At 44.5% G+C, this 26,328-nt stretch overlaps 1 protein-coding gene across 10 annotated transcripts in view; it reads right to left on the bottom strand.

Moving 5' to 3' along the window:
• sec16a (SEC16 homolog A, endoplasmic reticulum export factor) overlaps positions 1-26,328 on the bottom strand; it is a 57,168-nt gene that overhangs the window by 12,436 nt on the left and 18,404 nt on the right. For 6 of the 10 annotated variants that reach the window (XM_084325468.1, XM_084325473.1, XM_084325476.1 and 3 more), the window contains exons 10-26: positions 24,925-25,063; positions 22,305-22,547; positions 20,746-20,843; positions 20,567-20,648; positions 18,858-18,975; positions 12,431-12,542; positions 11,696-11,801; positions 11,381-11,521; positions 9,968-10,081; positions 8,449-8,650; positions 7,579-8,111; positions 7,346-7,393; positions 5,713-5,886; positions 4,103-4,186; positions 3,888-3,944; positions 2,408-2,516; positions 530-652 (exon numbers count right to left, since the gene is read on the bottom strand). In XM_084325468.1, the coding sequence (XP_084181594.1) occupies positions 530-652; positions 2,408-2,516; positions 3,888-3,944; positions 4,103-4,186; positions 5,713-5,886; positions 7,346-7,393; positions 7,579-8,111; positions 8,449-8,650; positions 9,968-10,081; positions 11,381-11,521; positions 11,696-11,801; positions 12,431-12,542; positions 18,858-18,975; positions 20,567-20,648; positions 20,746-20,843; positions 22,305-22,547; positions 24,925-25,063 (2,483 nt within the window). The remainder of the gene's footprint in view (positions 1-529; positions 653-2,407; positions 2,517-3,887; positions 3,945-4,102; positions 4,187-5,712; positions 5,887-7,345; positions 7,394-7,578; positions 8,112-8,448; positions 8,651-9,967; positions 10,082-11,380; positions 11,522-11,695; positions 11,802-12,430; positions 12,543-18,857; positions 18,976-20,566; positions 20,649-20,745; positions 20,844-22,304; positions 22,548-24,924; positions 25,064-26,328) is intronic. The other 4 variants (XM_084325471.1, XM_084325477.1, XM_084325474.1 and 1 more) reach the window with 4 other exon arrangements.

Below are 26,328 nucleotides of genomic sequence, written 5' to 3'. Positions count from 1 at the left end.
CCCACCGGCTTTCCCACCCCTAACACTGTATTAGTATGAACGACCAGCCAAGCCGGAAGCAACGCCGAGAGCTGGGCTCGAACCCAGCATCTCCTGCGTTAGTGGCGAGCGCCTTGCCCACTGCGCCACTTAGCCGCTCTAACAGACACACACACATTTGAATACTTTATTTGGTTTCACAAATTATATTACATAAACAGGGAATCAAATGTATCGGGGCCAAGCAGCACTGAACACTTCAAGGGTACACATAGCACCTCCTTCTCCACGCGGCTAAGCTGCCAATAATAGCTGAGACAGAGCAATATTTGGCAATTTGTTTGGCTTTTCTTTTAGACATTGCAGCAATTCTCAGACCGGTCATGGTGCATTTATATACATGGCCAAGACTTCCGAACACAAGTACACTATATCTACACCTGTCATCACATTGAGCAGTGGTTGATATTTTATATACTTGTCCCCAGAAGGCCTGGTCCACCCACACACACACACACACACACACACGTACTGAGAGTGACACACATACCTGCTCCGGGGACAAACAGGTTGGCCGGCATGGGCATTGGAGCCAGAGGAGCAAATATGTCGGCCGGGAACGATGCGGCAGGTTTAGTGGATCTGGGGTCCTGCACATATCTGCTCTTGGTGCCTGAGAGAGAGATTCAACGCTGTCATTAAAATGTAAAACAATTGGAGTGGGGGAGAAATTGTCTTTTGTAGTGTCTGTAATAATATAATTTAATAAAAGAAATTATATTTTTATATTCTGTATTTATTATGATTATTTCTGAGTCTATTTTAGTTAGTTATTATTGTTGAAGTACTGTCCTGTGGTGTCTTGTGTATTATTGTGTTACTGTATTGTGCTTTGTTGTGTTGTGAAATGAAAAAAGGATTTTTTTTAAAAGGGGAACTATCTTATAAATGGCCTTTTTCAGTGTTTAGCATTGTTTCCTAGCTATGTGGACTTATATTAATATGATCTATGTCTCTAATTCTCATATTGGCGCATTCTTCCAATTCTCCTCTCACAATATTCACCCTCACTGAACTGAGTCATCTGAAAATGTGCTGATTTGTGATGTCAGAGAGACTCAGCTGCATGATAATGTGGCCCCATGTGGCTGCTGAGACTCACACACTCCCAAAACGGCTTAAGATCTTGAGGTAGAAAAATGCTGTTTTTGAGGACTTGATTAGAAATACAAAACAATGAATTAAAAAAAAAGATAAAAAAATTACAGAGGTGTTCCATAAACTCAGGAATTGTGTAAAAGTGCCCAAATAGTGAAAGAAATAGTAAAATAGTTCCCCTTTAAAATAAATTTGGTAGATTTTTTTTTAACAATTCGATTTCACAAGGAGCTAGCCAGGATGAGGAGCACGTTCAGCCAGAGACACACCCCAAACCGCCTGGCCCACGGACTGTGGTGCAGCGTGTTACTACGGTTTGGACCATGTATACCATCATCACTATTACTACTGTCTGATTGAATCTTGCCAGTTGCCACCCACTACTGTTCACTACTACTACTGTTATCACTATTGTCATTATTACTTGCACTTGTTCTATTATCTATGTACCTATCCAGGCATGCGTTGGTGATTTCAAAACTGGTTGCACGCGTTTTATTGACGTCACGTGCACGCACAGTGCATAAATGTTCCCTCGCATGTGCTCAGGATGTAGCCTTCAATATATAAAGAAATTATATTGTCAACCGATATGGTGGAAAAACAAACAATGTTTTAAATGTAATTGTAGTTACATTGTTAATTTAGTTTGTATTTACTTTTCTAGTTGAAGTTAATTCAATTAAAGAAATTGTTTTACACACAAACACAAAAGCAAACTTAAAATAATCAGACAACTTGTCACATTCTGCAGTGCTGCATGGAATTACTTTTGTGCATAAGTATTTTACTGTAGTGTAGTGGTTGGAACCGTTGGATAGGATGGAATAGACAGAGCTCCCTGCCCCCTCCCCCTCAGGTTTGGTGTGAACGATGGTCTGACTCGGGCAGAGCACCGTTCACACCAAACCTGTGAATGTGAATGCCATGAAATGGATGCATTCCATGCGCTATTGTTATGCGAGGTGGCCAGGTACACGCGATGAGTCGAGTGCAGCGCGTTCATGAGCGTGCACATCCACGTGCACACGCTTCTGCTCACAAAAGCTTGATTGCACGTCGTGCAACCCCGTCCCATGAGCAACGCACCTCTGTACCTATCCTACCCCCCCCTGCTGCTATGACACTTGCATTTTCCCAAGGGGATAAATAAAGGAACATTTCACTTTACTCCAAGTTTGCTTTTCCCCCACAGCCATTAACAAATGATAGTTTTATTATGCATTTGATATGAGGCCAAACACCACATGGCATCCGTTCACATGCTCACCTGCTTTCCTAGAGAACATGTTGACAGGAGGTCCGCCACCGGGGGGCGCCCCAGGCATGGGCATGGCCATCATCGAGGAGCCGGGAGGAGGTGGGGGAGGGGGTTTGCTCTATAAGCACATGAGGAAATCACAATAGAATCAGAACGAGTTTGATCTCAAAATGCCAAAAAGGGACGTTCTTCTCAGTTCATACGAACATAAACACCTACGCCAAAAACAAAACATGTCCCACTCTCATGATGAGGGATGGGCACGAGTAATGTTTTCCCAGATCGAGTAATCGTTTAGGGAAACACTTTTTTAGAACGCATCTTAAAATGCATGGCAACAGCCATAATGAGATATTCACAGTCTCACACACAACTGATTTTATTATGTCTCGCTCCGTGGACATAACAGTGCACAGCAATAATACCCGATGCTTAACACATTGACCGCCAGCACCAGGGGGCGCTGATACCCCATTCATCGCCAGGTCTTTATTCAATGGATATAGTTTTAGACTGTGACATTTGAGAGTGCTTAAAATATATCTTATATTATATCTATGGGTCTAATAACGCTGTCGGGTCTCAGTGAGTTGCTTCTAGTCAACATGCCCGAGACAGATCGTTTTTTCATCGGTACATTTCCGTTTTATACCGTTTTGAATAGAGTATGGTTTGGGTGTTTTTCAGTAATTCCAGGAAAATGGCGAGAAAAAGGAGTTTTACTGTAATCACGTTGTAATTTTTCGGCTGATTATCTAATCATCCTGAAATCAACGCTAGATCATCATTAGTATGTCTCCTCGTCCATACATGAAATGACCGTCGTAGCCATTGCCCCGACTGCTTTGTTGTTGTTGAATCAAGTGAAATCCTAAGTAAGCGTGTATTGAACGTTGACGTGAACCTGTGGCACACTTCATAGGTTTCGTTTCGTGGTAAACAAAACGTTGACTTCATCGGACAATAAAATTGGCACTGGTCGATTTCACGTGAATCGGTACTCTGTAGTACCGACATGATTCGGTCGATTCCCTTAAAAGTAGGGATGTCCGATATTATCGGCCTACCGATATTATCGGCCGATATTGGCATTAAAATGTGATATCGGAAATTATCGGTATCGGTTTTCAAATTTTAACATTTATTTAACCTTTATTTACCCAGGCAAGCAAGTAAGAACAAATTCTGATTTTATTTATTGTCAAAAGTATGCATAATGTTGTGTTAATTCCACAACAAGAGATATGTAATGTTAATTACCTGAAATTATTCCGTTTTTTTGGGGGGGGGGGGGGGGGGGGGGGGGGACCCTGCATATATCGGTATTGGAAGTTAAGAGTTGGACAATATCAGTATATCGGTATCGGTAAAAAAGCCAATATCGAACATCCCTACTTAAAAGTACCGGATTCGGTACCCATCCCTAGCGAGTACTGGAGTAAGGGATTACTCATGTCCATCCCTACGCATGACACCATCATACACTCACCTCCTCCTCCGGCTCGTCCAGGTTGACCCACCTCTGTTTCGTCTCGTCCCACACAATCTGGAAATAAAAACCAACACACATCTTATAATCTCCTGGTGTGAATTCCAAGATGGAGAAATAGATAAGACATGCGTTTGTGGTATAGAATCAAGAAAGCACACCTAGGGGGAAAAGTGACAAGGTGTAAAAGGAGAAAGACATGTTTTGAAACTCACAGATTTGTTTTTGTCATCTGGCAGGTGAGCCTCGGGCTTGCTCTTCCTATAGATCCAGTTCAGAAACCCACCACCACCACCACCCTGGAAATGGCAAGATAGATAACCTTTAGGCATTTTCTTTTAACAAATCTCAATTCAGTATTGAATCTTCTCATTGAATCCAAATCTTTTCTTTTCTGTAAATAGTTTGGGGGGGGGGGGTCGTAAAGATGATGCAGTGCTGCCAATATTATATATAATAATATAATATTGTTCTTTCAAGATAAGATAAGATAAACTTTATTATCCCAAAGGAAATTTGTCTTGGACACATACAGTGTATGGGCTGTTAAAAAAAAAAAAAACAGTGCATGCAGACTGCCACCAACCAACAAACTGCACATCTTACGTTACAATACAACTGTTGTCACCACAATAGTGTACATACTGTATATGTGGTAGTGCAGACATTTTAGTGCAGACATGTTCTACCTGAACCCTCCATGTGTCCAGGTATCTGTTAAATCAACCTGGGATAAGTTTCTGGTCATGGATAACCACTGGTGATCGTCAGCGGTGCTGCATGTGCATTTGTTAGTGTACAGAGTGAACTGACGCACCCCCTAGGGGTCAAGGGTTCAGACGGGGTCCTGTTCACCCTGAGCTGCTGAGAAGTGGTGACGGGGTTGACATTCATCGGGTCAGTAGTGACGGGGTTGACTTTCATCGGGTCAGTAGTGACAGGGTTGACTTTCATCTGGTCAGTAGTGACAGGGTTGACTTTCATCGGGTCAGTAGTGACAGGGTTGACTTTCATCTGGTCAGTAGTGACAGGGTTGACTTTCATCGGGTCAGTAGTGACGGGGTTGACATACACTGCTGCAGTGTTTTCAGAAGAACAGGGTGTAAAAGGCTCAACTCAAATCTCCACATGACTAGCATCATGGGCCCTGTGACTGTCAGCGGTGTTGCAGGTCATGCACCAAACTCACAATACTAGTTTATCATTTAGTCGACGTGGGTTAAATCAACCACTGCCGTGGCCTGGCTGTGTAGTGAGTCGTGACATGTTCAAAGAGCATCAATACTTGCAGAGCCTATTAGAGCTTTACTTTTACTTTTTGAACTAACTTCAGTACATAATAATGGAACCCAATCCTAATAAAACACGATTGATAGTTTTGATTGATTACTATCGATGAAGAAATGTGTGTTTGTATGTATGTGTGTATATATATTAGGGCTGACCCCGATTAGTCGAATAGTCGACTAATCAATCGAAAGGAGCCGTAGTCGACTGCCAACCTCTCTTTTTTCTTTTTTAATTCTTTCCAAAAGCAAAGAGGCCTAGAAGCGTGGCTAACGCTAATGACGCGCATACCAGCAAGGCTAACTGCCTAAGAAAACGGGCACAGAGGCACTGAAAGAGGATTTCACCCATCTAATGAACACACTAGACTAGACAAATATCACGATGTATCCATCAGTGGACCAATTGCATGCTTTCGCAGAGGACAAGAAGCCTTCAGTCGACTCCTTCAGACATTAAGCACCCCCCACAGCCCAAATGGAATCGGCAAATTTCTACTATACAAATCCTTAGTCGGGGACAGCCCTAATATATATACCTTTTTAGGAGAGTCCTTCTTGGCCCTCTTGGGCTCCTCCTTGTGGTGTTGCTCCGGGATGGACGGAGGAGGGGGGGAGGAGGGCTGCATCTGCATAGCAGTGGAGTTGCTCCTCTCTCGGCCCCCGGAGTGGGTGGAGGACGTGGAGGTGGTGCGAGAGCGGCGACCGGAGGTCTGTGCGTCATGAGAGAGAGAGAAACAGGAAGACGTCAGTAAGCCGCCGTCGAGACGCGTACGGCAGAAGCCCCGCCTCACATCCCCAGAGTTCCCACAGACAGTGTAAAATGAAATTCAAGGACTTTCAAGTACTTTTCCAAAGCACTAATTTTCATTTTAAACGGGCATTTAAAAGGATACAATTCACTTTTAAATGCTGTTTTTTTTTTTATAGAAAAAAAAAACGGATCCAATATTTATGGCTTAAAAACCAATTTCCGACAATTAGTTACACTTTAAATAAAAAAAATTAATTTCTTGATTCAGAACAATTTTATCATAGATGAACAAAACGTTCAACGCGAATGGTTGATTTGAATTTCAAGGACTTTTTAAGCAATTGGCTGTTTTCAATTCCAGGCCTTGACCTTTTTGGGTAAAAAAATCAAGCACTATAAGCACTTCAAGGACCTTGTGCGAACCCTGTGAATACTCGACCTAAGAAACCGCTCAAACTGTGAGGCCAGTGAGTTGGTGAGGCTTCACACAGTGAGGAGGACAGATCAGGTACAAGTCCTCTCACTCATAAACACGGGAGACGCAGACACCAACATCAAGGCCCACTAAGCTGGTCCCATCAGGTACAAGTCCTCTCACTCATAAACACGGTGGGGGGAGACACCAACATCAAAACACCAAGGCCCACTAAGCTGGTCCCATCAGGTACAAGTCCTCTCACTCATAAACACAGAGGGGGGCAGACACCAACATCAAAACACCAAGGCCCACTAAGCTGGTCCCATCAGGTACAAGTCCTCTCACTCATAAACACGGGGGGGCCAGACACCAACATCAAGGCCCACTAAGCTGGTCCCATCAGGTACAAGTCCTCTCACTCATAAACACGGGGGGGGGGGGGGCAGACACCAACATCAAGGCCCCCTAAGCTGGTCCCATCAGGTACAAGTCCCAGGGTTCCCACAGACATTGCAAAATGAAATTCAAGGACTTTCAAGTACTTTCCTAAGCACTCTTTTTTCATTTTAAAAAGGGCATTTTTAAAGGATCCAATTCACTTTTAAATGCTGTTTTTTATAGAAAAAAATCGGATCCAATATTTATGGATTAAAAGTTAAACCAATTACCGACAATTACCGGTAGTTACAATTAAAAAAAATTAATTTCTTGATTCAGAACAATTTGATCATGGATCAACAAAACTTTCAATGCGAATGGTTGATTTGAATTTCAAGGGACTTTTTAAGCACCTTGTAATTTTTTTTGCTGCTTTCAATGAATTCCAGGCCTTGACTTAAAAAAAAATATATTTAATACAGCACTTTAAGCACTTCAAGGACCTTGTGCGAACCCTGAAATCCTCTCTCATAAACACGGGGGGAGACAGATACAGAACAGCTGGGGATCAGGACACACACACACACGTGCAGCCAGTTATGAATGAGCTAAAGAAACACACCATGCGCATTGAAGACTGTGAAGCAGTGCTCGACCTCCTTCCAGGACCCTGCAGTGACAACGCCGGTGTGGATAAGACAGAAAGAATGACAATACAGCTAAAAGATACACATGGCATTATGTCACCGCTGGTCAATCAAACTGACAATACGTATTTAAAAAAAAACAAGTCAGGCCCGGAGGGTTCAAATGAAAAAATTAGACATCCATGCAGACAAGACTACTACTACTAACCACCATTTGGTCATGGAAGTCCATCTGAGGCGTGAGGCTGTTCCTGGCCGGAGAGGCGGACATGGGGGGAGGGGGCTGCATCATCTCAAGCGGCGGCGCCTGGAACGGCTGCTCCATCCCGGGGGGCATGTGTCCCGGAGACGGAGGCATCATGTGCGGCGACATCTGGTGCGGCGACTGGTTCATGTGCGGAGGAGGCGGCTGCTGCTGCTGCTGCTGCATGGGGTGATGCATGAGAGGCGGCATCATCTGGCCCATCATGTGAGGCGGCGGGGGGCCGGGCTGCTGCTGTAGCTGCTGCTGCTGCTGGGCTCCCAGGTACATGTCCGGCTGCTGCTCGGGTTGGGGCTGGAAGGGAGGAGGAGGAGGGGCGAAGACGCCGGGGCCCCCCTGCGGAAGATGGTAGCCCGGGACCGGGATCTGACCAGGGGGGCCGGGCATGCTGGGAGGCACCGGGTAGAACTGGACGTCTGTGGGGGGCTGCATGGGCTGCTGTGGCGGGCCCATCCCGTCTTGGAGGATGGTGGGAGGAGCTATGGGAGAGAGAGAGAGAGAGAGAGGGGAGCTTTGATGCGTTCTAGAAGACGAGAGGGGGAGAGTAAGGGAGCGGCTACACTGATCCCTCACGAGAGACACGAGGGAAGGTGCCGTCCGTTGGGTTGGTTTTTTAAATTAGAAGCGAATGTAAATGTGCGTCTTCAGAAAGAGATAAGTGATATATCTGACGTGTTCTAAAAGTGAATCCTCTCTGGAAAAGTAATTTAAAACAAATGTAGACGGACAGGCACAATGGATCAACGTAGCTAAGTCCCTAAGACCTTACACACAGACGCATCTGTCCTCCACATGCGTACGCACACACACACACACCTGGAGGCATAAGCTGAACTCCTTGCGGAGGTGGCCCAGGCAGCAATGAGCTCATCAGAGGGTTGTCGGGGACGGGGCCATCCACCTCCAGCGGTGCTATGTAAGGCTCAGGTGGGCTGGACGGGTCCAAATCGGAGCTGGGGGTGCTGCACTCGTACTGTGTAGGAGTGGCTCTGTCCGTGTTGTAGGCCATCACACCCGTCTGTCGAAAGAAGAATGGCACAGCCCGGTTCGTTACGTGGTTACAGCTTCAAACAAAAGCTACTCTAGAGACTGAAACAGACTTCCATGTTGGGGATATGAGCATTCTTAGCTTTGTGCAACCTTCTTCTACACGAGAGCAATGTCTGTCCTACACATCAAGGTAAATGCTGAAATGTGTGGACCAATCGGAGCACGCTTGCTCATAGGCGCCAGCGACACCTCGAGTGCCATTTTCACGGTTCGAGTATAAATGAAGCTTTACTCCCTCGGTCATGTCACATTTCTGCACGTTAACCTAAGCCTCTAAAGCCATAGACAAAGATTTGCCTGCCCTGGACACTGTTATATTTTTACCAATTCTGAGCTTATTCTCAGTCAGTATCAAGTGTTATACCTTTTATGATTCAGGGGAACCTATACCCTTTATTTCTGGTGCAGTGTAAAGTCACCATCATACATTACCTTTGTGTGAGCATATCATATTTGACATAAAAAGAAACACGCAGTGAAAAAACCTTGTGTTTAGTTGAATAACTCCATAGAATTATTGTTTTTTCAACATGGAAAGTTGTTTTGAACCTCAATGTGGAGTTCAGTGCAAATACACCTTTTCCTCAGTGAGTGACAGCCATTTATTTGGACATTGTTCTGGGCGATTTTGCAGACAATGTGAAAATACATACGTTTTGGTGTTGCCTTCATATTTGGACCAATATCTCCCTGCAATTTAGAGGGTAAACTAGGAAAGTGCACATTCTATAATTCTTACTACTACTACAATATCGTACTTGGCATTTATAATATGAATACTAATATAAAATTATAGAGCATATGAAATTACACCTCAAATCTGCCATGAGCAGGGATATCCACAGATACAAAGGGGACTTGAGCCCCCTGACCCTTTGTCCTCTTAGAAAGTGTTTATTTCTGTATTTTCTTCCACATCGATTTAGTCTACCATCATCTCCACTTAAAATGGATATCCATCAATAAAGAGGTACGCTATTTAACCCTTTCACTACCACACTACCAAATTGTTAACCCTTTCACTGCGACAATACAGAAGGTTAACCCTTTCACTGCCATGCGACAAATGGTTAACCCTTTCACAACCACACTACAGAAGGTTAACCCTTTCACTACCACACCACAGACGGTTAACCGTCTGTAGTGTGGTAGTGAAAGGTTAACCTTCTGTAGTATGGTAGTGAAAGGGTTAAAAACAGGCGCCCACCCCCGTCCCTCCCTGTGTGGAAGTGTCCCTGTCCCTCAGCATGCTTGTTGTGCGCGGTGCCGTGTGTCGTCCCCTCACCCTGAACTGTCCGTCCAGATGTCTGAGGTGTTGGAGCCAATCCGGCTCGTTGAACAGCTCCTGCTCTGGCTTCTCCTTCAGCTGAGGGTCGAAGAATCGCAGCTTCTCGGACATCTAGTAGCCCAACGACACCAGACACACCGGTTAGTTAGGAGGATGCCCTCGAGTAAGTTATAAGATAAGATAAGATATTCCTTTATTGATGCCCTTGGGGGAAATTCAGGCATCATAGCAGCATGGGGGAGGGGGGGTACAGGTAGTAGAAGACATACAGGTACAGGTCACAGAATTATAGTACAGTGGAGAAGTAAAAATATAAATAGAATAAAAAGGCAGTGTAAACAATACACAATATAATTACGGTAACTCTGGACATGCGCATATGGGCAACAAGGTGCAAGATGAGGGTATGTATGCCCTCGGTTATTTTGCCCTACAATAAATATAGTTTCAATATATAATCTAATAATCGAAATCTAATCTAATATATATATATATATATATAAAAATGAAATGCTAAATATATAATCTAATAATCCAATAGTCTAAATCTAATCTAATAATCCAATAGTCTAAATCTAATCTAATAATCCAATAGTCAAGTCTACATCTAATATATAATCTAAAAATGCTAAATATATGAGAATTTTGATACCACGTATCAGACACATGTAGACATTAAGCAGTCCAAAAGTGTGAGTGAGTGAGTGAGTGAGTGAGTGAGTGAGTGAGAGAGATCCATGTGTAGCTTGCATGTTTCAATAGTGAGAGAGAGATACACGTGTAGCTTGCATGTTTCAATAGTGAGAGAGAGAGATACACGTGTAGCTTGCATGTTTCAATAGTGAGAGAGAGAGATACACGTGTAGCTTGCATGTTTCAATAGTGAGAGAGAGATACACGTGTAGCTTGCATGTTTCAATAGTGAGAGAGAGAGATACACGTGTAGCTTGCATGTTTCAATAGTGAGAGAGAGATACACGTGTAGCTTGCATGTTTCAATAGTGAGAGAGAGATACATATGTAGCTTGCATGTTTCAATAGTGAGAGAGAGAGATACACGTGTAGCTTGCATGTTTCAATAGTGAGAGAGAGAGAACACGTGTAGCTTGCATGTTTCAATAGTGAGAGAGAGAGATACACGTGTAGCTTGCATGTTTCAATAGTGAGAGCGACAGCAGAGCTGTGTGTGTGTGTGTGTGTGCACCTGTATGAGCTGGCTGATGAAGACAGGAGATTGATAGGCGGGCTGTGTGTGTGTGTGTGTGTGTGTGTGCACCTGTATGAGCTGGCTGATGAAGACAGGGGAGTGATAGGTGGGCTGTGTGTGTGTGTGTGTGTGTGTGTGTGTGTGTGTGTGTGTGTGTGTGTGTGTGTGTGTGTGTGTGTGTGTGTGTGTGTGTGTGTGTGCACCTGTATGAGCTGGCTGATGAAGACAGGGGAGTGATAGGCGGGCTGCATGAGGACGTTCCTAGAGATGACCTCACAGTAGTGGAAGGCCTGAGCACTCAGCCCCGACTCCGCCAGGCGACACGCGTAGATCAACTTGAACACCTGATGACAGCAGATAAAAAAATAAAAAATAAAATGTAAACATGTTCTATGGCACCGGATAATATTATGTTAATTTCTCGAGAAAATACAAATATCTGTGATATCTTTCTGTTCTCTATCCTGTTGAATGTATGAGGGGAGAGGGGGAAACCTTGTGTCAAGGAAATAACGGACCTGGAAGTTGGGCAGGGAGCAGGACTGGGAGCCCAGAGACTGGGCATACTCATAGGCCTCAGTCCTCTGGATCGCCTCGTTGGTCGCAAACTGGGAGAAGGACAAACTGAAAGAAGAAGGTGATATAGTATTGTTATGATCCGGGTAATTTTGTGCAAGTTGTATCATGTATTCATCATATGTTCACCTTCTTAATGCTTTGTACCCTTTAAAGCAATAACCACTCCTAACAACCAACTTTCTCATAACAGTTCACAACGGGGGGTCCGGTGGGGGGGGGGGGGGGGGGGAGAACGAGTAAGAGCATGTATGTGTTTTATAGTGGATTTCTACTGTAAAGGTTTGTATGTCATGTCAAAAAAAATAAAAAATAAAAAAACATTTGTTAAAAAAAATAATAAAGTTCACAACGGACCCCAGGTCCTGCTAGCAGGTGCAGCTTATCAGTATTCATCCCACACTGTTTTCTTATGAGAACTGCCTTTTTCTGTATGCAAAACCTTCATTTTTACTATAAGGCTGAAAGTATCCTTGGCCTCGTCTCTCACTTCTCAGATTGTTCTTCCGTTCTCTCTGTATTGAACCGATTGAACTCTGTATTGGATCTCAATTTCTCTTAAACTCACCGGACTTGGTAAAACAATTTTCCACAACAACTCGTCATAACGAGTCTATTACGCGCGCGTGTGTGTGCGCGTGTGTGTGTGTGTGTGTGCGCACGCATGTATGACTAACCTGTGGTTAGAGCCAACCAGAACCATCTTCGTGCTCTTCTTGGTAAACACTCCCAGTCCGACCTGGGCCATCAGGTAACAGAAGTGAGCTGCATCAGTCAGCCCCTTGGAGGCTGGAGAACAGAGAGTTACACAGGTTAGATAGCATGGGACCAAACCACTGATTCTCAACTGGTGTGCCTTGAAATTCTGCTCTAAAATGTAAAAAGTCACTGTCAAACAACAATATAATAAAATAGAATGCAATCAGCCTATACTAATACTTTCCCCAATCAAGGTTAACACTAGAAAAGAGGGCCATGTGCACTTCTGTGAACAGGGTTCCCACAGACATTGCAAAATTAAATTCAATGACTTACGTATTTTTCCAAGCACGATTTTTTATTTTAAAAGGGCATTTAAAAGGATACAATTCACTTTTAAATGCTTTTCTTTCTTTTTTTTATGGAAATAAATCGGATCCAATATTTATGGCTTAAAACCAATTTCCGACAATTAGTTACACTTGTGGCTTTAAATTAAAAAAAAATTAATTTCTTGATTCAGAACAATTTTATTATAGATGAACAAAACTTTCAATGCGAATGGTTGATTTAAATTTCAAGAACTTTTTAAGCAGCTTGTTAAAAAATTTGCTGTTTTCAAGGAATTCCAGGCCTTGGCTTTTTTTTTGTGGTAAAAAATCAAGCACTTTGAGCACTTCAAGGACCTTGTGCGAACCCTGTGTGAAACGCAGCTCGGTCAAACTACCCCACCTTCCCTCCCCTGCTATGCGTGTTCTTTTCATGCAGCCTGTAGGCCTATAGGCCACCCATACGATTTTATTGTTCTCCAACAATAAAGTTTAATCTAATCTAATATTTGTGTGATGTTCTGAAAACAAAATCAGCTTTATAGAGCAGAAAAAGTATACGCATGATGATTATTACGTGCATCTGTAATCTTTTTTAAATTAAATTTGTATGCTCACGTCTCTACTGCTAATTCAAATTGGTCCATGTTCAAGATTTAGTTTCTAAAGTCTATTATGGAACACATTCCTCAGACATAAGAATGATAAATAGCCTAAATATGAAATCTGTGGGCTGTTTTGCATGAATGTTTGTCTGATCGTTAAAACGGACACAACCATCATGTCCACTGTCAAGAGATACCTATAGTCATATATATTTCTTGATTTGGAGCAGTGGAAATATTTTTTAACAATGTGCGTCTGGAGAAAAGAGACTTTGCCTAGCTAACCCGCACAGTCCGCTTCCATTCATTGTGCTAAGCTAGGCTAATAATAATAACTGGACTTTGGAGAAGTCAGTCAGATAGCTGAGCAACGTCAGAAGGATCCGCCCCTTCCTGACAAAAGAAGCCACCCAACTCCTCGTCCAATCAACAGTCATCTCCCGCCTCGTCTACTGCAACGCACTGCTTGCTGGCCTTCCGACCACTGCCACCAAGCCTCTTAAACTCATCCAGAACGCAGCCCGCCTGATCTCAAACCTATCGAAGTCAGCCCATGTCACCCCACTTCTTAGGGACCTGCACTGGCTCCCCATTGCTGCACGAATCCGATTCAAGGCCCTTGAAGGAAAGTAAGTCACGCAATTTGCGGTTTTCCTTAATGATGCCTGTGAGTTACCAGGGACTGCATTTGTATCCGTCATACCATGACAACTTTTGAACAGATAAATTATATCTATAAATAGATCCGGCAGGGTGGCTACATGAGTAGAGCTCCGGACTCATGATCGGAAGATCAATGGTGTTGTCGGCAAGTGGTGTTGTTGTCCAGCAGCAGTGATGTACCTGAACGCGTTCAATGAACGATCGTTCATGAACGCGTTCGTGTTTTGGGCAAACGTGAACTGAATGTACTGTATTTCCGCTAGATGAACGTAATTGAGAATGCGTTCATTCTCAGTGCTGTATAACGGCGTTCAAAAGTGCGTTCATTCTCAGCACTGTATTATAACAGCGTTCAAAAGTGTGCCAGATTTCATATGCCTTTCAGCCGAAAATCCAGTTAAAACACACCGTAAACAGGCTTCAAAATCATGCGTAAAACCACCCAATCTGGCAACCGCAAGCTGCCTGTGACGTGTACGCTGCCTGTCACCCCTGGCTGTCGCATAAAAATATACGTCACAACAAGTCACAACAAGAACAATATGGAACCGCGGAACCGGGTAGTATAGCAGCAGCACTCGTTCAGTGTTAGACTCTACGGTGTCGGCGTATGAGCATTTAAAAAGAGTTTTAGTTAAAGTCAGTAAATGTTTTGCACTTTGAATATTGAACTTTGAGGTACAACCTTAGTTTCATACCTCAGCCTGGTTCCTACCTCGTGTTGTGTTAGTACAGAGTTATGTCGGCACATGTTTATATGTTATATGTTTGCACAATGACTACTTTCACTTTTGGTACTTTAAGTATATTTAGATTATTATACTTAATAAAGACCATTCAAGCAGCACGTTTTTCCTCATGTTTTTGAAAATATACTGTAGAGATGAAAGCTGCAGCTGCTACTAGTGTGGACTGAATGGGCAGCAGCAAAGCGTTATGGAAATGCCAGTATTCTGATTGCCGTCTGTGGTTCTATATGGGTTGTGGCAATACATATGACAAATAATAGCTCGCAGCAACGTATTGAAAAAAGAACTATAAACTATAAATTAGTTCATTTTTGAAACCATGAACTTTAGTTAAAAATTTTGAATTATGAACTGAACTAGTTAATTAAAAAATGTTTGAACTGTGAACTGAACTAGTTCATGTAGAAAGTGAACTTTCCCAACACTGTCCAGCAGGGAGTACTCCGTAACAATGCCCCTGTTACGGCGATAGGGACACAGTACAGCTGCAAGTGCCGTCTTTCGTATGAGACGTTAAACCGAGGTCCTGACTGAATTCGATCGTTAAAGAACCCAGGGCGCCTATTGAGAAGAGTAGGGGGTTTCCCCGATGTTCCTGGCCAAATTCCCAATCAGGTCTCTGACATCAAGGCCTTTCCTTGATGTAGGGCCCTATGAAATCCGTTTTTATCTTTTTCTGTTTTAGTTTTTTATATATTTTTTCCTTTGGATTTAAGTTTAACCAAAAAAAACGATGCAAAATTTACTTTACTCTGCCGTACAACAGTGCCAGTGCAGTTCAATGAATTTTTCAATGAAGAGAAAGAGACTCATTACGTGCTACGCTAGTCTGACTATTACAGCGTGTGCACTGCGTTCCGTTGTCCCGGAAGCATGAATACTTTGGGCAGCCGAAGAGTGCTTCCGCGTTCGAGTTTTGCGCTCTGATTGGCCAGGTCATGTGACATGTGCGCCAATCGTGGGACAGCAAGTTCTGCGCCTATTTCCGGGTCTAACAGCCTGCAAACTACCTGGCGTTCTATCGCCATGCTCTAAGACAAACTCTAACCTTAACCAACTTCGAACGAGCGCCTAAGCTTAACCAGTGTAGAAACTTGCGGTCCCACGATTGGGCGTAGGGCTGGGCGATATGGCCTAAATATGATATCACGATATTTTCTGACCTTTCGGCGATACACGATACACATCACGATGTTTTTCTTTTTTACCCCAAACAATTCATTATGAGGCTTACCAAGACAGTATTTGAGTTTGCAAGCTAACATTAAAGACAAAATAAAATACCCATGCATTTAGCATTTTTATATTAGATTTAGATTATTAGATTATATATTGCATATGAGATATTATATGATTTAGATATGAAATATGATGAATTGAAAATGGGGGACCCTGATGTAAACAAGACTAAAGTCTTTCTCTGGTCTGCATCCCCTTAACAATTGTATGTATTGAGCTGTACTGTACCCATTCTGCAATATGTTAAAGTTTTAAATCAATCAATCAATAAATAGCATTTTAATGAAACTACTGTATATATGTATGTCTCTAAATGTTTTGATGAATTGAAAATGGAGGACCCTTATGTAAAAAAGCCGAAAGTCTTTTTCTGGTCTTCATCCTCCTGTACTGTATTGTATCCATTCTGCAACCTTTTAATACAGTTTTCATTCATTCATTCTGACGGAAACATAATCATTTTGATTGACAGTCGAGTCTGCCAATGACGTCACACCGCTTGCACCCGCCCTGCTGTTCTTAGCACCAATCGGCAAGCGTTATTAGTTTTTGACTTCCTGAATGTCCCGTGTGCTGAACATCAACAAAGCTACTAACGTTAGCTCCCCGCGGCCGTCGAGTAGGAGACCAGTGCTTCACAGGATGACTAAATGAGGCATAATGATTTTACTACAACGAATGTTATAATAAAAGCCTTTCCATACATCTGTCTGATTGAAAACTTTATTAACAGACCGCGGAATGGGCATATCTCAGCACAGGCTGAGATATGAACGAGTAACGTGTGGACAGATTGACGCGACACAATCCTCTTGGGCAAAACATCACGATATCCACGATACGTTGAAAAAGTGTATCGTTAATGAACTGTACCCGATATTTATATAATATCGTCATATCGCCCAGCCCTATTTGGGCGTACATGTCACATAACCAGAAATGACCTGGCCAAAATGACCTGGCCAATCAGAGACGCGGAAACACTCTTCGGCTGCCCAAAGTATTCAGGCGTCCCGGAATGGATTTGGTAGCTGTCATTTCTGCGTCTCCGTAGACCGTGCAGTGTCATAGTGAAGATTGATTTATATGAAACCCGATTTATGTATAATTTAAGCAAATTCCACGCCATTCCGCGATAATTCAGAATTCAGTGTTAATATCTCAATTCCGTGAAATCCTCTGTGATTCCATGATCGCGGATTCCATAGGGCCCTAAACTTGATGGCAGCCTCATGGCAGCCATTGAGCCTGTGTAGCCCAAGGTTGGGTGCTACCAGTGGTGGTGAAGGAGGCTATTTCCACCCTACATTGTGGGGAGCAATTTTGAGTGTCTAGAAAAGCGCTATAAATGCAATGAATTCATTCATAAATCATATTCCTGGAATTGGCGTGTCAGTGAAGGTGTGCTCTCAGTGGAGGGAGAGAGGAGAGAGGTGAGGAGCAAACAGCTGTTTAGGCTACGTACTAATACATTTATACATATCTGCATCACAGTAACTTTGTATTGTTTTATCAATGAAGTGGGCAATCAAGAAACACTGGCTCAGTTGATTTGACACCAACAGCGCATCAGTCCTCGGAGTCGGGGGCGAGGTGGTTATTTGACACCAACAGCGCATCAGTTCTCGGAGTCGGGGGCGAGGTGGTTATTTGACACCAACAGCGCATCAGTCCTCGGAGTCGGGGGCGAGGTGGTTATTTGAAGGGATAAACAATATCATTTTTTTTTTTTTTATTAATTTTTTGGCGTTTTATCGCTTTATTTCTACTGGGCAGTCCAGTAGTGAGAGACAGAGGAGGAATGGGAGACAGAGTGGGGGGAAGACATTCGGCAAATAACGACGGGTTCGGGAGTCGAACCCGGGTCGGCCGTGTCGCGGCTGAGCGCGCTATGTGGTTCGCCACTGGGGCGCCCAGGGGATAAACAATATCTAACTTTATTTCTGCATGTTTTTTTTTTAAGTCAAGGCATTGTATATATTTTTTGGAATTATTGGAATTGGTTATTGGAATTCTAAAACAGTCATATGACCAAGCCCTGCTGTTCTAGTGTTACTGGATTTTGCTCCTTGGCCAGCAGCTGCCTGCTCCTTACCTTGCTATGACCATTCTACATTTTATAGGACATTTACAAGCAAAAATGGTTGGATATGTGTGGGAACTTTTGTTCAGTTATGTGCAGTGGTGCAGTCGTAATATGGGAACTGCCCGGACGCCACGCGCACGCATACATGTTCCCTCGCTTGCACACAGAACAGATGATTATTATGCATAACAATGTTTTAAATGTAATTGTAGTTAAAATTTCTTTAATTTAATTAACTTAAACTAGAAAAGTAAATACAAACTAAATTAACAATGTAACTTAATTTACAGAAGGACAGTTTCCTTCTGAAGCACAACTTAATGTCTCATCCTTCCAGTCGGGACCACAGATCAAGCAAACCCCCACCAATTGGTACAGGGCTTGTATTTTGGTTTGGCTCTTCTCATTCTTTGTTATGCTATCGGTATCCTATTATTATGCAAAGTCTAGGTGATAAGTGCCGGCCGGGTACTTGGCGCACGGTGCGACGAGTCCAGTGACAATTGTGAAAGCATTTTTGTGCTGCGCGAGTGCACATCTGTGCGCGATTGCGCGTACTTCTGCGTCAGTGAACTACTAGGACGGCATGGTACCCCGTCCACCCACCACTGCATCCCTGGTTATGTGTAAAAGGGTTGAGAGCCCCATGGAAACAGAAGGAAGTGGTCGATACGGTTGTTAAAACAGTTGTTCTGCTCAGTGCAGTTAGCTAGCGTCTCCGTGGGGGGGCCTACCCAGAGTGTCTCCCATGGTGGTGATGGTGCGCATGTCCAGGTCCAGAGTGTGCGTGAGGTTGGACAGTATCATGGCCAGGTGGGGGCGCCAGTCGCCCCACTTCTCCTCTCCACAGGACTAGAGACATGAGACAGTTAATTCATTAATAAATAAATTAAATGCAAAAAGAAAAGATATAGTATTATAAATTTAAATATCACATTGGAAGGGAAATAAATGCGTTTTCAGTGCAAAAAAAATAAAAAGGTGCACTCAGTAATTATCTTCGCTCGTTTTGGCATGAGGAACGTGTAGACTCAACCATGTACATTTTACGTGGAATATGAAGATAATTGAATGGCTGAGTCTACGTGGTCCTCTGGCCCATGCCGACCTGTAAACAGTAAACACCATGTAGAAGTAGTTGTATAGAGAGGCCAAGTAAGTCCCTTCCACTGGACCACCGTGGGAGCCTATTTCAGAAAACATGTGAGCGGTAGTCAACAAATAAATTTTTCTTTTCTTTTTTTAATCCTCTCTTTCTCCGATTTTTCTCTGTTTTCTCCCCGTCCCAATTTAGTCATTGTGCAAATTCCCCCCCCTCCCCTACCTGTTTGTTGTGCGCATGTTCTCCTACTGGTCGGTACAAGGGAACCCTGAAGTCATCCGCACGCTTCCTCCGACACACGCGGCGACAGCCAGTGACTATTTTTTTTCACCTGGCAGCGAGGACTGTCATTGGTGAAGTGTAACGCGTGGGAGGTCACGCTGCCTTCATTAAGTCCTGCCTCCGCTGAGCAAGCGCCCAGACCCGACCTGTAGGCGTCGCTGTCCACAACGCCAGATTCCCACCCATGACTTGCCCTCCCCCTAACCCAGCCAAACGGGTTAGTATAGCGATCAGCCCAAGCCCCAAGCAATGCTGACTCCGGGAGTCGAGACCGCAGCCTCTTGCATTGGTAACGAGCGCAATCTCCGCTACGCCACCTGACCGCCCCAACAAATACATTTCTGATCCCGTTTGAATCGTGCCATGAATTACACATGATGTCTGTCAATAGAAAAGTGCAATTGTCAGCTAGCCAACATCACGTTAAAGCATCAAAAGCTATCGCTAACGTTAGCCAACTTGCAAGTCAATCAACTTTCTTGACTTGCAAACTTTTAAATCTTTTAAATTGACAAACATACATGCAATTCATGTCACAACTCAAAACAACAAATAATTTGTCTCTCGCCGTTGACTACCATACACATTTCTTCCTGAAATATGGCCCTGTGGTGGTTAGCAGAAGGCGAGGGACTTCGCCTCTCTCTGTGGTCGAGTCTACATGCTTGTCATTCTAAACCAGGGGTTCTCAAACTTTTTTATACCACGACCCCATTTTATTTAGGATTTTCTTTGGCGACCCCACACTTAATGTATCACGTCATTTCAACGTGGAATTAAGAAATATCAAAATAAAAGCACACGTTGTTGAACTTGATCATGCATATTAGAACGTTGTATTACAGCACTATGTTATCAATACACATGTAGAAAACAAGGCATATTTTTTTTACTTGCCAATGCGCGACCCTGTCACTGTCACCTACCCACGACCCCACTTTGGGTCGCGACCCGTAGTTTGAGAACCGCTGTTCTAAACCATGCAAAGTCTTACTGAAAGCACCTTAAAGTTATCTTATCAAACACGAGTGTGAGAAGGAGCTGAGGCAGAATACACACCGTGGCTGAAGCAGGCATGCGGCCAGACATCAGCTGGTAGACCGTCTGCAGAGGGTCGTTGATCGGCAAACTGTTGGCGAACCTGAGCGGCGATGAGAACACCGGTTACAGTTTGTTTCTATAGGAAAAAATTATTTGTGGGACAAAATAACACGTCGAGTCTTAACACCGATGCATACCTAGTCATGACACGAGCGTGAGTCCGGTTGTCCATCTTACTGGCCAACAACAGTGCGTGTCCCCACAGACCTCCTTTCATGGCTGCTTCTAGCGCGTCCTACAAGACAAACCCAGTGGAGGGATTACACGCATACATTTCACAACAACCCACCAACAGTCAATTCCAGAGTTCCCACAGACATTGCAAAATGAAATTCCAGGACTTTCAAGTACTTTTCTAAACACTATTTTTTTATTTTAAAAGGGCATTTAAAAAGGATACAATTCACTTTTAAATGCCGTTTTTCCATAGAAAAAAATCAGATCCAATATTTATGGCTTAAAACCAATTTCCGACAATTAGTTACAGTTTAAATTAAAAAAAAATTATTTCTTGATTCAGATTTTTTTTTATCATGGATGAACAAAACTGTCAATGCGAATGATTGATTTGAAGGATTTTTTAAGCACCTTGTTAAAAGATTGGCTGTTTTCAAGGAATTCCAGGCCTTGAATTTCTTTGGTAAAAATAAATCAAGCACATTAACACTTTGATCGCCATGGGTTAAATTCATAATTTACCATCCCTAGCCAGCTCTATTTGTCTATGGAGAAGTTCCCCTTCTTTGCAGGGCTATAACCTTTTAAATTCTATTGCTAAATTGCCATTATTATGGCCCATTCAATGTCCTATATGTATTGTTCAGGGTGTAGCAACGTTAAACTTTTTCATTCACATATTCATACTAAAATATGGTCTAAAGTATAAGTATGTTTTTATCGTTTTCTGCAGCTTTCTCCAGAACTTGATTTATAGCTCCAAATGCATTATATTGATGATGAAATACAGTTTGATAGCAATCGGCGCGAGATAAAAAATTTCAACTGGACGTGGTTCTAGAAGTTACTACGTATCATCTGATATTGACCGGATGGGCGGGGGGTCGTTTATAATTCCGTGGGCAGCGTTAGATGATTCATCCAGTGTGGGTCATATGATCATCATAGAAGTTTATATGGAACACGTTAGAATATAACGCTGCAACTCACCGTGGCTTCCTCGCGCCGCTGGCAGATGAGCGTGGAACAGAATTTTTTCTATTATGGGATGGAGAAATGCCCGATCCATTTCCAGGTTGTATAATAGTATATACGTCCAAATCATGTTGTTTTTTCGAGTTATTTGCACCGATCGATGTTCACTGTGTCAAGACGGAGTCTCTCTAACGATAGCGAGTGCCCGGACGACATATGGATGAGCACTTCCGGTTCACGGGGTCATTTCCTGTTGGCGATCTGCCGATCGGCCACCAGATGGCGCTCTTGAACCGCTAGAGAGTTGAGTGGAGCTTTGCAGTGTATCTCAGGGCTCCGGAGGGGAAATATGATTTCGATCACAGATTTTTTAAATATTGATATCAAAGACGAGTTACGGCGTCTTCGGCAGAATGAGCATGGCTAGGAATGACGTGTAAACACGTCATCGGCGACCATAGTGTTAAGCACTTCAAGGACCTTGTGCGAACCCTGCAATTCCCTTCTCCCTAGTCTAGACAGATTTTTATTTTTTTTGTATTGCCTTCTTGCGGCCAAACAGCAGCAGTTCCCGGAAGCGTTCGGTCTCCTTGCCGACGTTTTCGGGGACGGTCATGAACGTGTCGGACAGGAGGGACAGCGGCCCCGCCCCCAGCTCCTCCTCGGCCCGCGCCAGCGGCTCGTTGTTGAAGTCGATCAGGTTGGCCTCGTTGGGGCTTTTGCCCGGCAACCACACCGAGCGATGCTCTTTCATCAGCAGGTCAGCGATGTCCGTGCCGACCACCGTCTGGAGAGAGGACGAGCGAGGAAGATCATTAACCCTTTCACTGCTGCACTACCAAACGGTTAACCCTTTCACTGCAACAATACACAGAAGGATAACCCTTTCACTGCCACACTACAGAAGGTTAACCCTTTACTATCACACTACCGACGGGTAACCGGAGGTGGCCAACCTGCTCATCGGGAGCAGTTAGGAGGGTGTGTCTTGCTCAAGGACACATCGACATACTGCTGGGGGGAGGAGCGGGAATCAAACCGGGAACCTTCCGATTACCAGACGACCGCTCTACCTCCTGAGCCACTGTGTCGTCCTGAATCACAGCACACACGGTTCACAACAAACTAGGAACTAAGGCTGAGACAATATGCCATTTGGAAGAATCGATAAATCGGGACAAAATTATCGATAAATATCGATTTGATTATTATTATAAATAAATATATATATACCGGTATATATTTAAAAAAAAATATATATATTTTTTTTAATTAAAAATATTATCACAGACACACACATGAACTAACGTTAAATAATATATATAATCTGGGTGACAGAGCTGAAGCGCGCCGTGGCGCTAACCACACTGACTGAAGTGTAACTGCATGATAACCACACTGACTGAAGTGTAACTGCATGATAACCACACTGACTGTAGTGTAACTGCATGATAACCACACTGACTGAAGTGTAACTGCATGATAACCACACTGACTGTAGTGTAACTGCATGATAACCACACTGACTGTAGTGTAACTGCATGATAACCACACTGACTGTAGTGTAACTGCATGATAACCACACTGACTGTACTGTAACTGCATGATAACCACACTGACTGAAGTGTAACTGCATGATAACCACACTGACTGTACTGTAACTGCATGATAACACTGACTGAAGTGTAACTGCATGATAACCACACTGACTGTAGTGTAACTGCATGATAACCACACTGACTGAAGTGTAACTGCATGATAACCACACTGACTGTACTGTAACTGCATGATAACACTGACTGAAGTGTAACTGCATGATAACCACACTGACTGAAGTGTAACTGCATGATAACCACACTGACTGAAGTGTAACTGCATGATAACACTGACTGAAGTGTAACTGCATGATAACCACACTGACTGAAGTGTAACTGCATGATAACCACACTGACTGAAGTGTAACTGCATGATAACCACACTGACTGAAGTGTAACTGCATGATAACCACACTGACTGTAGTGTAACTGCATGATAACCACACTGACTGAAGTGTAACTGCATGATAACCACACTGACTGTAGTGTAACTGCATGATAACCACACTGACTGTAGTGTAACTGCATGATAACCACACTGACTGTAGTGTAACTGCATGATAACCACACTGACTGTACTGTAACTGCATGATAACCACACTGACTGTACTGTAACTGCATGATTCATATGGAGCATTTCTCGAACCTTAAATGGTAAAAAAATAAAAACATTTTCTTTTCAGTTCAGTCTCAGATAACAGGAAAGCAATATGCTCATTTAGGATACCATCTCACTGGGTGAGTAGGTGGTAATAGAATGGGTACTCATTACTCAAACACCTGATGCCCGTCCCTACAACAAAACACCATCTGACAGAAAACAAGACCAACTCACAACGTCCCACAGCCCGCGGCGCCCACCCCCCTCTGGCCCGCCTTACCCCCCTCCGTCTACACTCATAACGCCCCACAGCCTGCCCCGCCCCCCTCTGTCTACACTCATAACGCCCCACAGCCTTGCCCCGCCCCCCTCTGTCTACACTCATAACGTCCCACAGTCTGCCCCGCCCCCCTCTGTCTACACTCATAACGCCCCACAGCCTTGCCCCGCCCCCCTCTGTCTACACTCATAACGCCCCACAGCCTTGCCCCGCCCCCCTCTGTCTACACTCATAACGCCCCACAGTCTGCCCCGCCCCCCTCTGTCTACACTCATAACGTCCCACAGTCTGCCCCGCCCCCCTCTGTCTACACTCATAACGTCCCACAGTCTGCCCCGCCCCCCTCTGTCTACACTCATAACGCCCCACAGTCTGCCCGCCCCCCTCTGTCTACACTCATAACGCCCCACAGTCTGCCCCGCCCCCCTCTGTCTACACTCATAACGCCCCACAGCCTGCCCCGCCCCCCTGTCTACACTCATAACGTCCCAAAGCCTGCCCGCCCCCCTCTGTCTACACTCATAACGTCCCAAAGCCTGCCCGCCCCCCTCTGTCTACACTCATAACGCCCCACAGTCTGCCCCGCCCCCCTCTGTCTACACTCATAACGTCCCACAGTCTGCCCCGCCCCCCTCTGTCTACACTCATAACGTCCCACAGCCTGCCCGCCCGCTCCGGGCCGCCTTACCCCGTTCTGCCTACACAGCAGCACGATGAAGTCCCAGATCAGGCAGGCGGAGTCCCTGTCCAAGAGGTCGTTGTCACGGGAACACTCTGTGCCTTTGTTCTGGGAAAACTTGATCACGTCCACCTTGTGGGTCTCCTCTCTGAAAAGAGACACACACACACACACACAGGAGATGAGACAAGCTATCCGGTCATAGGCGTTACATAATAATTGGGAATAATTCAATTGGAGGTCTGTTCCTTGGTTTGGAGTAGGATATGACCTCCTAGACCCTAATCAGTCTGGCTTCCGGACTGGCCACTCCACAGAAACGGCCCTCATTGCGGTCACAGAGGCACTTCACTTAGCAAAAGCGAAGGGCCTCTCCTCTGTCCTGATTCTCCTAGATCTATCGGCAGCCTTCGACACAGTCAACCATCAGATCCTCCTTGCGGCCCTCGCAGGAATGGGAGTGGTTGGCTCTGCGCTGACATGGCTGACATCATACCTCAATGACCGCTCCTACCAAGTGTCATGGAGAGAATCGAAATTAAGAATCGAAATGCAAATATATTACTAGGAACCGGTTCCTATTAGAACCGGTTCTCGGTGCCCAACCCTAATCACGTCTCATGGCTTCTCGTATCATTGTTATGCCGATGATACTCAACTCTTCCTCTCCTTCCCTCCCTCAGATATCCACGTCTCTGAGCGGATCTCCGCCTGGATGACGACCAACCACCTCAAACTGAACCTAAGCAAAACAGAATTGCTCCACCTGCCGGCCAAATCCTCCCCCCTGAGCAACCTTTCCATCACAGTAGAGAATGCAGCCGTGACCGCGTCCCCGACCGCCAAGAACCTTGGTGTTGTCCTCGACGACCAGTTGAACTTCTCTGCTCACATCGCAGCAACAACCAGAACCTGCAGGTTCCTCCTGAGCAACGTCAGAAGGATCCGCCCCTTCCTGACAAAAGAAGCCACCCAACTCCTCGTCCAATCAACAGTCATCTCCCGCCTCGACTACTGCAACGCACTGCTCGCTGGCGGCCCGCCTGATCTCAAACCTACCGAAGTCGGCCCATGTCACCCCACTTCTTAGGGACCTGCACTGGCTCCCCATTGCTGCACGAATCCGCTTCAAGGCCCTCGACCTAGCATACCGTGCGGCAAAGAGAACTGCTCCCGCCTACCTCCGGTCAATGGTCTCTAACTACACACCCTCAAGACCCCTACGCTCTGCATCTTCTGGCCGCCTCAGACCTACTCCTATCCGAGCTCCGGGAGGGTCATCAAAGAGAAGTCGCCTATTCTCAGTCCTTGCCCCACAATGGTGGAATGAACTACCCACCCCAGTTAGGACAGCCGAAACCCGTCCAATCTTTCGCCGTCGACTAAAGACACACTTCTTCAACCATTAACTGA

Source organism: Notolepis coatsorum, assembly GCF_963971535.1.
Source record: "Notolepis coatsorum genome assembly, chromosome: 11".
Lineage (NCBI taxonomy): Eukaryota > Metazoa > Chordata > Actinopteri > Aulopiformes > Paralepididae > Notolepis > Notolepis coatsorum.
Note: the sequence above shows the minus strand (reverse complement) of the source record. Positions and strands in the feature narration are given on the sequence as shown.